We start from the raw sequence: 13025 nt of genomic DNA, 5'->3' as shown, positions 1-13025 counted from the left end.
TACATGTCAACATATATGTACATACAGTGCATTAAAAGACCTAAACAATTACTACAAAAATATAATATGTCGAATTTAAAATATATATGAAATGATTACAATATAGTCATGATTTTAATACATGCGTTTGAAATGTTATGAGTACGATGGACTGCAATGACTCGCTAAAAACGCCAGAGGGCGCTAAAAGGCAGACGGTGCTAAATGCTCCCTCCATTGGAATGTATTTGAATGTGATTTATTTTTCAGTCATCATTATTATTATTATTATTTGTATTTTGAAAAAGAAAGCTATAGCACTCGCGACCTTGTTCTAAATCAATTCAAATAAACGTATTTAATGTAGTATTTTCCTATAATGACTATTAGAAAAAAAAATTATGTCATCAACACTATTGCATTTAATCTACAAATAATTTCAGATACGCCCAAAAAAAAAGAATAGAAAATAAAAAAGACAACATGAACAAATAGGGATGAAGTTTGGGCGCCCGCCTACCGATCCTGGAGAGACACGCCCTCAACACCGGAGACGAGCCGGATAGTGTGACGCGCTGCTTAGCATCAGTCGTCGTTGCTCGCCGGCACCAGGGAGGAAGCGGGACACCTCGAGAGTGCCAAACCGGGACACGAGGCGAGGAGGCGCTCTCTCTCTTTCTCCCTCCCTCGCACTCACCGCCTGCCTGGCGAGCGGAGCCTCCACCTTGGAGGGGGGAACGTCCACCTGACGGAAGTTGAGCGGCCACGTCTTCGATGGACGCCTTGAAAAACGCCGGGAGGGCGATTATCAAGAGCCCCGGCGTCCCGCGGCATACGTGGGGAACTTCCAAGCACCAAAGTAAGTCAGACTGTGCGTGTGAGAGAGAGAGTGAAATAATTCAACAATGTATATGTAAACGTCACCCCCCCCCCCCCCCCCGCGTCATCACCACGGCAACCTCACTCCGTTATCTGCAAAATCACTGTCTCTTTGTTTTGGCTGCAGACTGAGAAGATAGTTGTGTGAGGAGCACACGGAGCAAACGCACCGATTAAATGCTGACATTGTCGGCGTCCGGAGGCTCCACTGAAAGCCAATTAGGGAGAAAAAAATCGCGGCAGCTGCTTGCCGGCATGTGGCCGGCCGCGCGTCTAAATTCTAATGAGGACAAGTCAGTGTCACACATGCTTTAGTGGCGATTAAAAGTGACTCTGGAGGAGCTGGCAGATGAGATTCCACGGCGAATGGTGCAAACAGCTAAATAGTGTGTGTGTGTGTGGGGGGGGGGGGTTGGTTGATTTTTGCATCCAAGCATGTTGTGTTTGTTAAAATAAAAGTTTCCTTGGGGTCAAAGTTGATATGGCAGGGGAAAAAATCAGCTGTTTTTTCTTAAATAACCGCTGAGTCCAGGTCAAACGGAGCAGAGAAATTAACATTAAAAAACTGTTGGCTTGAGTTCAGGTTACTAGCTAAATATTCCAAGTTCTTTGAAATACATGTATCTTTGTATACATGTATACATGTAACTTGAAACTTTGAGCAGAATCCTGTTTGCCGTGTCAAGGAAAACATCAAGTACACTCGCGCAAAAACTGCAACTACGTTGTCAATTTGACTCCTTGAGTGGCTCCCATTTAAGTGGCATCACAAAATAATGTCACCCAAGCCTCATTTGCATAAGTCACGCTGCAAATACCGATGGCAGCGTTTGTCTTTCCCCGGGTGGATGAATGTCACAATCCGAGTGCGTCGTTGTCGTGGTCGGTTCTTCAGCTGGCGTTACGTGGCACTCCTTAGCTACTTGGGCCGCTCGCCGCTCTGGTGATGCTCATGCCAAGACGTTCAACGATGTGCTTTGCAAACTCCGCCTTCATCTGTTCGCTTGTTGAGGATGCGGTTGCCCGGCAACGTGCGCCGTTTGCTCCTGTGACTCCCCCCCACATTGTTATTGTTGTCAATATTTGAGGAGCAGCTGCTCGGCTGCGTCTCCCGAGGTTCCCGGTGCTCTTTAATACAGTCGCGGCGCTTTAGTTGGTCAGCGGCGTATTGGGGGGGGGGGGGGTCCTTGGTTTTGCCAATGAATTCTTCAACGCGTGGCCTATTTTCCACCATCAAGGCGGTGTCCCAGATTCAAAGTCCCCTCCGATGAATAAAAATGTCAACGCAAAGAGAATATCATCATCTTCTGTGGCGAGGGCGGGGGATGTGCATGCGGGCGGCGGCTCGTCAGTCAAGGGGGGGGCCTCGAGACTCCTAACAAGTGGCCGACGGCACCGTGTGGACAATTCCTGACCCTGCGGCACCGTATTTGTTGTGGTGGATCTGCCGACTACTTCCTGCTTCAAGGCGGAGGATCTTGTTTTTGGGGATTGCAGCATTTGTATGCTTTTCAATCGGGGGGCCAAATTGGCATCTCAAAATTTGACCCATATCGCACGGCATGTTCTAGACGTTCCCGAGCAAATATTGATTCAGAGCAGACTTGCGGAGGAGCGGCGCTCGACGTGCCGCATTTGTCAAGCAGGCGTGAGCTCACACGGGCTAACATCAAAGGCATGCGAGCGCTCGGCCAGGCGCCATTGAAGTCGAGTTAATAATTCAGAGTTATTGGAAGGCGCCGGCGCAAGCTAGCGGGAGGCCGCGCGTGTGTGCTAGTGAGACATTGCTCCGTCCTTCTACGCCACGCGCGCGGGATCTCTTTGTCCTAATCTGTTGATTGCGTCTGCAGAGCTCCCGGAGAACTGGACGGACACCAAAGAGACTTTGCTGGAGGGCATGGCATTCAACGTGAAGTACCTGGGAATGACCCTGGTGGGCCAGCCCAAAGGGGAGGACATGGCCGCCGCCGCCATCCGCAGGATTGTCACCACCGTGCGTGAGAAAAAGCTTTTCATGGCCACACAATCACTAATTCAGGGTTGCAAATGAGACGGCCACCCCCCCATCCCCGACCTCTCCCTCCTTTTGCTCTCACTTGTCAGTGTTGATCAATTCACACATGGTGCAGTTTTGGCGCTTCTGACTGAGAATTTCTTTCTTTTTTTGGGGAATCCGCAGGCCAGAGCCGGCGCGAAGAAGTTCCGCAAAGTAACGTTGACGGTCTCCCCGAAAGGCATCGTCATTACGGACACGGACACGGCCGACCTGGTTGAAAACGTCTCCATCTACAGGTGATTGGTGTTTGGGAAATAATCAATTGGCAATGGATGCCTGGAGGTACGCGTTGAAATGTTTTTATTTTAGAAAAGAACGACAAATTGAGCCATTGTGCCGGATACAAATGCAGCCTTGGCAACAAATAAGCGCCGCCGAGAAGGCTGCTTCATGCAAATTTGTTTGGGGCTCCGGCACAATACTGCGCATGATTAGGGAAAGAAATATGAGCGTCGGACTCTTTGAAGTCGGGCTATAAATGAGTGGTGGCTCCGCCCCCAACATGCTGCCTTGTGGGAATCGAACGCACGCTAGTGCAGTCCACCCGTTATGTGATTATCCAAATGATATGCCTCCTTTTTTTTTTTTTTTTTTTGCCGGCATAATGAGACCACGAGCTTATAGATGCTTATAGATGCGGGCGTGTTTAAATATAGACAACATATATTCCCCACCCCCCACCCCCCCCCCCCCCCCTCGTTTCTGTCCAGAATCTCCTACTGCACAGCAGATAAAAGCCAAGACAAGGTGTTTGCATACGTGTCTCAGAGTGCCTTCAACGAGACGCTGGAGTGTCACGCCTTCCTCTGCCAAAAGAAGAAGATTGTAGGTTTGACTGGGGGGGGGGGGGGGGGGACTACAAAACACTACAACAGGTACATACAGTGACCTAAAGTGCGTGGCAACTTCAGAGCTTTGGCTGAACACATTTTACACATGCGTGTTTTATCTCATTCTACACCTGCATATTTATTTATCCGACTTAAAATATTGATCATGCAACGAATGAATATTTATACTGTATTAATTTTTTTGCAGGCTCAAGCCGTGACGCTGACGGTCGCGCAGGCCTTCAAAGTAGCTCTGGATCTTTGGGAGATTGCGCAACAAGGTCATTTGAATATCGACAAAATGAACCGTCATAATAAAACCATCGTCTTCACATTTAGGGTTTTTTTTGGGGGGGGGGGTCTTCTATTTGTAGATAAAAGCAGAAAGGCAAGAAACGCAAGTTGTACCTGCGCAGCAACAGACGCTCACCGTCTTCCTGCAGGTAAGATGATGGAAAGAAACAATTAGGAGCCACGCTCATGATTTTTCTCATTCCGATAACTCATTAGCATATTTTTCCGACGATACGTCTCACGGTTTTTCATAGCTTGGCTCATCCCAACCAGTTTCTCGTAAGTCCAGGTCCACCGTCCACCCATGATCTTTTTTTAAGCCACGCGTCTGCATCTTCAGGCGGCCCGGATGCGTGCGCGTCCGCCGGCGTGGACGAGAAGCCGCGTCGGCCGTTCCTGTCCACGTCCGTCGGCTCGCCGTCGCCTCGCGTCAACCCTGCTCGGGGGCGACCCATCAGACACGACTCGTGGGTAGGTCGGCGCACTTCATTCACTTTCCGAATGAAATGAATGCGCGGCCTTTCATACTTTATATGAAGTGAGCAGCGAGCAGATGCAACTACGAGTGTTCCTCGCTAGATGGCACCAAAATCACAAGTGCCTTTTTAATGCCGCTGCTAATTCATGAGACAGCATTTTGATGTATTTAAAACGGTTTGTGTGTGTGTTTATTAAATAAACAAAATAAAATAAAAATGTGTGTGTGACAAGCTCGAGGGGATGAACGTCAAAAGCTGGGAATAATGCAAGCAATGCATGGATTTACTTCCTGTTTTCTTTGTCTCCAGGACGCGGACGACGGCGTGGAGGACCATCTGTCAAGGTAACATTCAAGCAGGACGCAGCATATTTTTCATTTTGGGTGGAAATTGAAATGAGTTCTTTGGTCGAGGAAAATTTCGGAGCGCTGGGATTGAACGTTTGTGTGCGTTTGTGGACCCGCATAATGGGGGCTGTTCGCTTTGTCTTGTTTCCATTGCAAGCAGCAGCATGGACGTCGAGGACGCGTGTCGTGGTAAGTCTCCCTGATGGATGCAAAGTGTTGGCGCATGTTGGAACTACGTTCCCAAAGTCGATTTTGCTTTGCAGTCGACTCTGGCACGTGTTCGCTCCGCCATGTTGTGTGTGACCCGGTTGTAGGCCTCCCTTGGTTCTTTCGCTTTTCCTCGCATTTCTCCACAGTGGCCCTTTTGATTTCACCTGACCGTCGTTGTCATCATCATTTGAGATCTGTGACGTAGCCTTTGATTGTTTCCGTCAGAACGGTCAAGCCCGGCTCCTGATCCGTCTATGACGATGCAGCTTTGAGTCGCCAAGTCGGACTCTCGCACTGCACGGGGCCAAGAATCCAGAAAGGAACCAGATGTGGAGAAGAATGCTCCGTTAGCCTTACGAGCTCGGGCTTTTCCGATTTCACACACGGGACTGGCGGAGCGAAGTCAAGCCGGATCTTCATTCGGACGGACGCCAAGTCTAATTTGTGGGAGGGAAGCAGGAGCGGCCTTAAATGGTCCACCTCGGACATGATGAGCCATTGAGGAGCGGCAGATGCCAACCAAGGCATGCGAAGCCCTAAGAGTGAATGCAGGACTTTTCAGACTAGTCCATTGCGTGTTGTGTTCTGCATTGGAGACTTCACCGACACGCTCCGAGTGAAATCAGAAAACAACCTCTGACGAGTGGAAATGACTTTTTTCTTTTCTTTTTAAATCATTTGTGCTGCAAATCTTGAACCGATCTTTAAATGACGACATCTCGGTCATGTTGATTTTGACGTGGTGTGTATGATTTTTTTTTCATGTTAATTAATTCCTCTACCGATTACTCAAGGAAGAATTCACCTTTTTCCTTCCCTTATTTATAGACATATTAAATAAATAGAAATCTTGGGGTCACAATGATTGGAGACTGGCCGCTAGAGCCAATCGAGAGCTTTGATTGACAGATGAACACGCTTGCGCGCCTCCCTTGCCCAAGTTTAATACCCGATTGGAAAGTCGGCGACTGCAGTCGCATTCGTCTCCTTTCCTTTCTTCTCGCGCATCGTTTCTCCTTGGAGACATTCATTGCAAAAAGACACAGAAATCGTTGCTTCCCAATGAGACGTGATGAAAGTGAAACGTTGAACAAGCCTGCCATCTATGGGGTGCGCAGAGAACTGCAGCGTCTCCGGAAGTTGAAAGTGGCTATTGGCTGTCCTACAAGTCGCTCAATTGTGTCGTTGTCATCGTCCGATTTGCATAATTGACCAGGTGCATGTTGGAATGGACGCTCGAGGAGAGGAAGAACTTCACGGGAGAGACAAATGGTGAGTAACCACCCACCCCCCTAAATATGTTTAGAATTACAACTTTCTTCTGTCGATTATTGTTTTTTGTTGTTGTCCTCCCCGCTCCTCATTCCAATCCTTTTTCTTTATTGGTTTGGCCCTGCAAAAGTGACCCAGTAGACAACTCAGGCAGAGGCAGGCACCGGCTGCATGTTGAAAACGGTAAGAATGATACACGAACGAAAAGTGCCGAGAGGTTCTGAAAACTAGCTCAATACGGTATCATGATTAAAATCGCTAAATTGGCAACACCTGACTGCAAAAACGGAGTACTCGAGTAGACTTTTAGTTTCACCAGACTTTAATTTGACTGCAAAGGTTTTGTAACAACAAAGAGCCATCTGATGGAACAGATGCTTAGGAGGGAAAAGCAGGCACTTTTAAATCAGTGATGAGACATTTTGGATCCCGTGTTGAAAAGTGTGGACACCAAAGAGCTTAACAAACAGCTGATCCACTTGGGAGGCCAAATACAAGCGGTCAGTTCCCAACATTCTCCCAAAACGCTCTGAAAACAAACAAGCTTCCCATTTCTTTCTTGACAACTCGGACAACATGTAGTCCCAAAAAAAAACAACTCCTGAGGTCATGAGGTCACACACATAAGCGCATTGGACTTGGGTACTGAGATCCTATAGACGAGCTTTATATTGAAATTTGGCCTCAAGGACTCGCGCTCATTTTTAAACATTGAAACGGCAAAAACTTATTTAAATATGTTGACTCACCGCTGGAGTGTTAATTTTTTTTAAAGCCGAAAATAAATTAAATGACCGGTAAAGGCATCCGATGCCATCATCATGCTGCTCGCGCGCACTGCTCTATTTAACCGGCCCATCGTTTCTTCATCTGGTGGATTTGACAGCATTCACTTGGAATACTGTCACAAAAAAAATAATCCATAAATGTGAAATTCAAGATCTATTGTATCTCAGCTCTCTCATTTGGTACAAGCCGCCATTGTTTTTCTAATCAGAATCACACAGGGAAACCGACCGCTTGTTTTGTCGTTAACATCCCAAGCGCTCATTCAATTAGCTTTGTTCCAGTTGTCAAGAATTTGGGGGGACAAAATAACAAATCCAAGGGAACTCAAAGGGAAGCGTGCCAACTGTGACGCTAACATCAGGAATGTTGCTTTATGACAGCTGTTGTGGAAAAGACCGAAAATGACAAGAACTAAACAAAAAAACAAACGAGAATAAATAGAGATATTTTATACAGCCTACGTGCTCAGGAAAGCATATTATCGGTGTTCGAGACGCTGGTGCGCATTTACACCGGTCGCAGTCTGTGCTTCAACTCGACATAAGCTGAAAACAATTCAGATCAAAAACAAACCCGTTGAACGTTTCGACACACGCGCGACAGAAAAGGCTTCCCTTCCGCAGAACGCAAGACGAGCCCCCCAGCTTCTAAAAGCAAGAAACGCCCCCGTTTGTGGACCGCGAGCTAGTTGCTTCGCGGTGGCAGCCAAAAGCGCGCGGAGGCTCAACGTCCGGTGACGGCAGGGAAAACGGTGACATTGAACTCGACAGATATCGCTGTTGTGTGCCGGTAGTAGAAGTGCAAATTTTGACACGGCAACAGAGTTTCACGAAACACGCGACAGTAATTAGATTTTGAAAACGAAAAAAAAAAAACAAACAAATATCAGCTTATTCATTTCTGTCCGTAAACCGGTTCAGTGTGAAAGCCTTGCCGGTGAAGTCGCACAACCGCAGCGAGAGGGGGAGGCCACAAGGTGGCCTCGGCGCTCACACTTGGTCCATTTCGGGGCAGATGGCATCCGGGCCGCCGGGACTCAGTTCGCACAAGTAGAAAAGCGTTTCTTCGCTGGCTTGGGCCTCCGTGAGGGGCTCCAGGCGGACGAGGGAGCTGCGCCCGGGCGGCCTCGACTCCACGCCCACGTCCATCAGCTCCGACGGGGGCTCCGAGCCCACGTAAGCGGCGGAGGCCGAGGCGCCGCTCCCACCGCCCAGCTCCGATTCCGCGGGGGCGGCGCAGCCATCCAGGAAGGCCAGCAGGGGACAGGAAGTGTACTGGATCAGCTGCTTGTCTGAACACAAAGGCGGCGAGGACGACGGTCAACCGAGAGGACGAGCGCCCGCCCGGCGCGGATTTTCTTTGCGGCCCCCGCTCACCTGTGTGGTTTTCCACCTGCTTGCCTCTGTCGACTTGCGTCGGGATTTGTTTGGAGGACGCGCTCTCCTGGAAAATCAAAGCGTTAGCAACTTGTAAAGCCAATCGCGTGTTCCAGAGGATAAGGAAAAGAAAACGCGAGTGAAGTGTCTGGTCCCGGTGGCCCTTGGACATCCATCTTGGGGCCCCTTGACTCCTTCTCCTAAGCCAACAGTCCAGAACTTGGCTCTTCAACTGGACAGCGATTTGAAATTGGACCGGCAAATTGGTGCCGTTGTCCCGTCCGGCGTCTTTCACCTTTGGCAGCTGGCGAAATTTGTTATGCCTTCATGACATCCTGGCTGGATGACTTTGGAGTCAGCCAATCCTCCATGAAGCGTCTCCAGTTGCTCCAGAATACCGCTGCTCGCCTCTTGACTGGTACTAGTACTGGTACTGGCGAATCAGACACGATTTGGAGGCTCGAAGGGGACGGAGCCTTTTCCGCTTTGGGCGGGCCCCCTCGCTGGCCATCTTTCAAACTCATTTTTTTTTGTCTTTGACCTTTGACCCAGCACGAGACTCTATTTACAGTTTTTCCGCTTTTCACCGTCTTTGTTATTCATTGAGTGCCGTACGAATTCTTTTGGCTCCGTGTCCAGCCATGATTGTAGGAAAGGGCTCTGGAAATGTCGTTTGAGTGCTGTCATTTGATTTGATTTTATTTATTTTTTTACCTCAAAGGGATCGACGTCGATGCCCGGTTTGCCATAAAGCATGGCCTGAAAGTCCTCCAGACTGCAGTCGATGCTGTCCAAGTAGTCCATGAGCTCAAGCCTGACAACGGGGGGGTCACAACATCGCCACAAGAGGATTAGCTGCACGGTAGGCACAATGTCACCATTTCTAAAGTCCTATTCAACAGTTTGATTGTATGAGACGAGAAGAAAACGGCGAAGGACTCAGAACGGACCAATCACGCCTCATAATTCCGCTTTATCAACGTCATTTTGTCAGATCCGACTTTTGATGATCTCGTCATGGGCAGACACTTACTTGCCCAGGAGGTTGATATTCTGCGAGATGGCTCCGTTTTCCTTGAGTATGGAGTCCATCATCTTGAAGTGGTCTTCCAGACTGGGACCGCACGCTTTATTGAGCTGAAGAGCGCCGCCGCCGCCGGTCGCTCCGTTGGCATCCGCCGCGCCGCTCCTCGCCTGTCCCGCCGCTTCGGCCTCTTTGACGTCTTCCACGCAGGCGGCGTCGGAAGCCTCGGCCTCGGCTTCCAGCACCGGGCAGGCTTCCAAATCGACTTCCACTATTTCAACGTCGCTGAGGGCGTTTGAAAGACGGACGTCAGCGCCGCCAATCGCTACGAGGCCATTTTGACGGCTCGCTTCCGAGTCCACTTTTATTTCGATTTCTGTTCAATGCCGATTTTTCGTGCGCCGTCGATGCGGAGACTCACCACAGCTCGTTGTTTCTGGGCGAGCCGTCTGTGATGTCGGTGGCCCGCTCGACGTTGTTCTCGGTGAAGTCGCAGATGATGACGTCATCCAACGCCTCGGAAGCCTTCACGCTATTCCGACTGCTGACGGGCGACTAACGGGGTCGGGACAAAAACAAACGGCCTCGTAAAAGGTTCGACTGAATCCATCCGCCTATTTGAAAAAAAAGAAATATTCAAGTGGCCGGCACCGACCTGCTCCACGCACACTTTGTCATCGTAGAGCTCGTGGAAATATTTGGCCTTCTTTCCGTTGCCGTTCATGAGAATCGGCCTGCCAAAAAAAGAGACGTCAGATGTCAATTGCTGGCGCTCGAAATGAATTCAGTATTTTGTATTTTTCCTCCGATCGTCTGCGCGACATTGCAATCGGCTCGACGGGGCTTTTTGACTTTTTTGCCGGCACTCGCCTTTTGCGCTTTAGATTCAACAGGTGGTTGTTCTGTACCAGCGTGACGATGAAATGTACCAACTGGAAGAAAACGACAACAAAAAAGCAGTCGTCAGTCGTCGGCGGGGAGAAAAGACGCCCGCTTCGGTCCGAGTAACGTTTACCTTCTTGATGAGCTGTTGCTGGTGGGCGTGCTTCTGTCTCAAATCCGAGATCTCGGTCCACAGAGTTTCGTTCTCCCTATGGGACAAAAAGCAGTGCCGGGCGGGCGGGTCCGCTTAGCCGTTGGGACAGCAGCAAGTTGTGGCAAACATGGGAGGCGAGACGCTACAGTGGACTGACCTCTTCAGGGTTGCGAGCCTGATCTCGACGTTTTCTTGCTTGCTGTGAACGCTCTGAACGCTGGCCAAGATGGTGGACAGGTCTTCTTGTCGAATCTTGGTTTCCTCGGGACGCGTGTTTGAGACCTTTGGTTGCCAGAATTGAGAGCCCCCAAGAAAAGGCAGAAATTTAAACAATGGTGTACACGGGGTCATCTTTTTTAGCAGTTTCTCATGCCATAGACCGCCTGGTGTCGAACCCAAGGCGCCGGGGCCAGATCTGACCCGCCGCGTCATTTTACGTGGCCCGCAAAAGCAGAGCAAACGTGTCAACTGGCGGAATGCTTTCCAAAATGTCGAATAATGTAAATTTATTTGTGACTTCTTTGTATGGTTTCAGTCATAACGGCCCCCCCCAAGGGAAACGCTAACTCAAATGTGGCCCGCGACAAAAATGAGTTTGACACCCCTGCCATAGAGCAATTTGGGAAGGGAAAAAACAAATGTCACGTGCATCCGATTGTGCTGAATTTTCCAGACATGATGTTGAAATGACAGGAAGTGAAATGGAACTTGGATTTCCCGAAGGATCGGAAGAGGTACAGCGTGCTTCAGCCAGATGACTGATGATGACGGATGCCAGACTCCGCCAAAACGCAGATTCCCGCATATTCCGGTCACTGGGGTCGCGTCTCTCCATTCCAGAGCCGCTGTTCAGAGTCCAGATGTGAACCCGAGTTATTCAGTCAACGTTTATGTCAGGGGTGGCCAAACTTTTTCCATTTGAGGGCCGCGTATAGACGAATGGAAGGCCACCTTAAAATTCCAAGCACGTCAAAGTCGGTCACAAAAACAATGATAACTTGGTTTGTATGGTCGAGTTCATCTCATGGGTTTTCTGTTGATGTCCTTTTTGGTATTATACGTAGATTTTATTGGGTCATGTTGTGGGCTGCAAATGGCCCCCGTGCCGTATTTTGGATACCACTGCCGTGACATGTCAAAAGTAACTGCACCAAACCTAAAATGTGTGGCAGTCGTGTAAACGCATGCAAACTCCATGCGGGCAGGCCGGATTGACCATCGCGGACGCGCTAACCAGTCGAGCGCCGCGCCACCTGCAAACTATGGAAGAAAATTCAAGAAGATTCAAATATTGCGAGACTTTACCTTTCTCTTGATGTTCTCCAGCAGGTCATCCTGTCCTTGTTTGAAGCAAGCATGCTGAAACTCCACAGGGCCGTCTCTCTCCTGCTTGACGATGCCTTGGTCAAGGTGCATCACTTTACGGAAGCCATCTGAATGAAAGTTGAATTTTTGCACAATCAACCGGGATGTGTCGCATTGCTAAGATTTTCGAATCGGTCGATGAAAACATCCGTGAGAGACCCCTGCTTTACAGTATTTCCACGTTGTGTCAAGTGTACAGTATTTCAAAGTCTTTCCTGAATTCTGCCAACGTTTGGAATCGCTAATTTATGCGAATGAAAAAAAAAGCAGTCAAACTTCATTGACTAAAAAAAACAAAACAACACTCGCATCACAAGGAAATGTGTCTTACACATATTGAGCTGCCTGATGAAGCTGGCCATGTTGTTGTGCTTGAAGAACTTGGGGAGAATCTCCTTGGCGAACCGCTGCTCATCCAGCACTAGGAAGCTATTGCCCTCCTTCAAAAGAGCCAACACCATAATGAGATATATTTTGGATGTGTGAAAATGTAAGAATGAAAGGGATTGTTGGCTGAGGTACATTTAGCAGCAAGCTTGCAAACACTAAAGGCTCTTGCTAGCTGCGATTAACCGGTCGCGCACAGGGTTGTCTGGTCAAAAAATGAAAAGCAAACGCGTTCTATTTACATCACGTTGGCATTTCACAACCCCGTGGCAAGTCGTGAATTTGTTAATGTTCAAATCAGTGCGAGACGACGGTCGGTGCTCTGCGTTTTCGCGACGGTAAACGGCTTCGCTGGCCACTTGTTTCGTGTTAGCTTCTCCCACGAGCGAGCTGATGGCGCACCAGTGGCAGCTTTACCTGACTCCAGCAAATAAGTTCATTGGTGTCCGCATCCTCGACCAGCGTCCACAGCTTGGTGAGGAAAGCCGGGACGTTCGAGTTGTGTTTCATCTCGAAACCTGAATGATTTTCACAAAGCATCCGCGATTTTGGCGAAGGGGATGCGATTGTTTACCGTTTTTGTGGACGAGGCTCATACAACTTCCGTTTCAAGTGCTTTGGTGCTGATTGGTCAAAAAGGAGTTTTACGTAATGACCCTCACGTGGGACACCACGCGTGCAAACAAGGTGCGAACCGCGAGA

General features: G+C 49.0%; 2 protein-coding genes across 4 annotated transcripts; one reads left to right on the top strand and one right to left on the bottom strand.

Moving 5' to 3' along the window:
• The first annotated feature begins 103 nt into the window (after nucleotides 1-103).
• On the top strand, nucleotides 104-5927 carry si:dkey-71h2.2 (low density lipoprotein receptor adapter protein 1). 3 transcript variants are annotated; one of them, XM_052052824.1, is made up of 10 exons: nucleotides 104-838; nucleotides 2709-2851; nucleotides 3038-3150; nucleotides 3625-3739; nucleotides 3953-4025; nucleotides 4119-4187; nucleotides 4379-4509; nucleotides 4827-4861; nucleotides 5025-5053; nucleotides 5300-5927. In XM_052052824.1, the coding sequence occupies exons 1-10, from the start codon at nucleotides 754-756 to the stop codon at nucleotides 5344-5346; spliced, it is 840 nt and encodes a 279-aa protein (XP_051908784.1). In that variant the 5' UTR covers nucleotides 104-753; the 3' UTR covers nucleotides 5347-5927. The 3 variants fall into 3 exon arrangements, with proteins under 3 accessions (XP_051908784.1, XP_051908783.1, XP_051908785.1); XM_052052823.1 differs by having other exon boundaries at nucleotides 5022-5053; XM_052052825.1 differs by lacking the exon at nucleotides 5025-5053.
• Nucleotides 5928-7314: 1387 nt separating this feature from the next.
• hsf2 (heat shock transcription factor 2) lies at nucleotides 7315-13023 on the bottom strand. Its single transcript, XM_052052812.1, has 12 exons — nucleotides 12741-13023; nucleotides 12268-12376; nucleotides 11877-12004; nucleotides 10729-10853; nucleotides 10551-10626; nucleotides 10406-10467; nucleotides 10191-10269; nucleotides 9957-10090; nucleotides 9545-9820; nucleotides 9226-9325; nucleotides 8512-8578; nucleotides 7315-8426 (listed from the first exon to the last, which is right to left on the bottom strand). The coding sequence occupies exons 1-12, from the start codon at nucleotides 12861-12863 to the stop codon at nucleotides 8125-8127; spliced, it is 1581 nt and encodes a 526-aa protein (XP_051908772.1). The 5' UTR covers nucleotides 12864-13023; the 3' UTR covers nucleotides 7315-8124.
• Between the last annotated feature and the right edge of the window lie 2 nt (nucleotides 13024-13025).

Source organism: Hippocampus zosterae, chromosome 19 (genome assembly GCF_025434085.1).
Source record: "Hippocampus zosterae strain Florida chromosome 19, ASM2543408v3, whole genome shotgun sequence".
Classification (NCBI taxonomy): Eukaryota; Metazoa; Chordata; class Actinopteri; order Syngnathiformes; family Syngnathidae; genus Hippocampus; species Hippocampus zosterae.
Note: the sequence above shows the minus strand (reverse complement) of the source record. Positions and strands in the feature narration are given on the sequence as shown.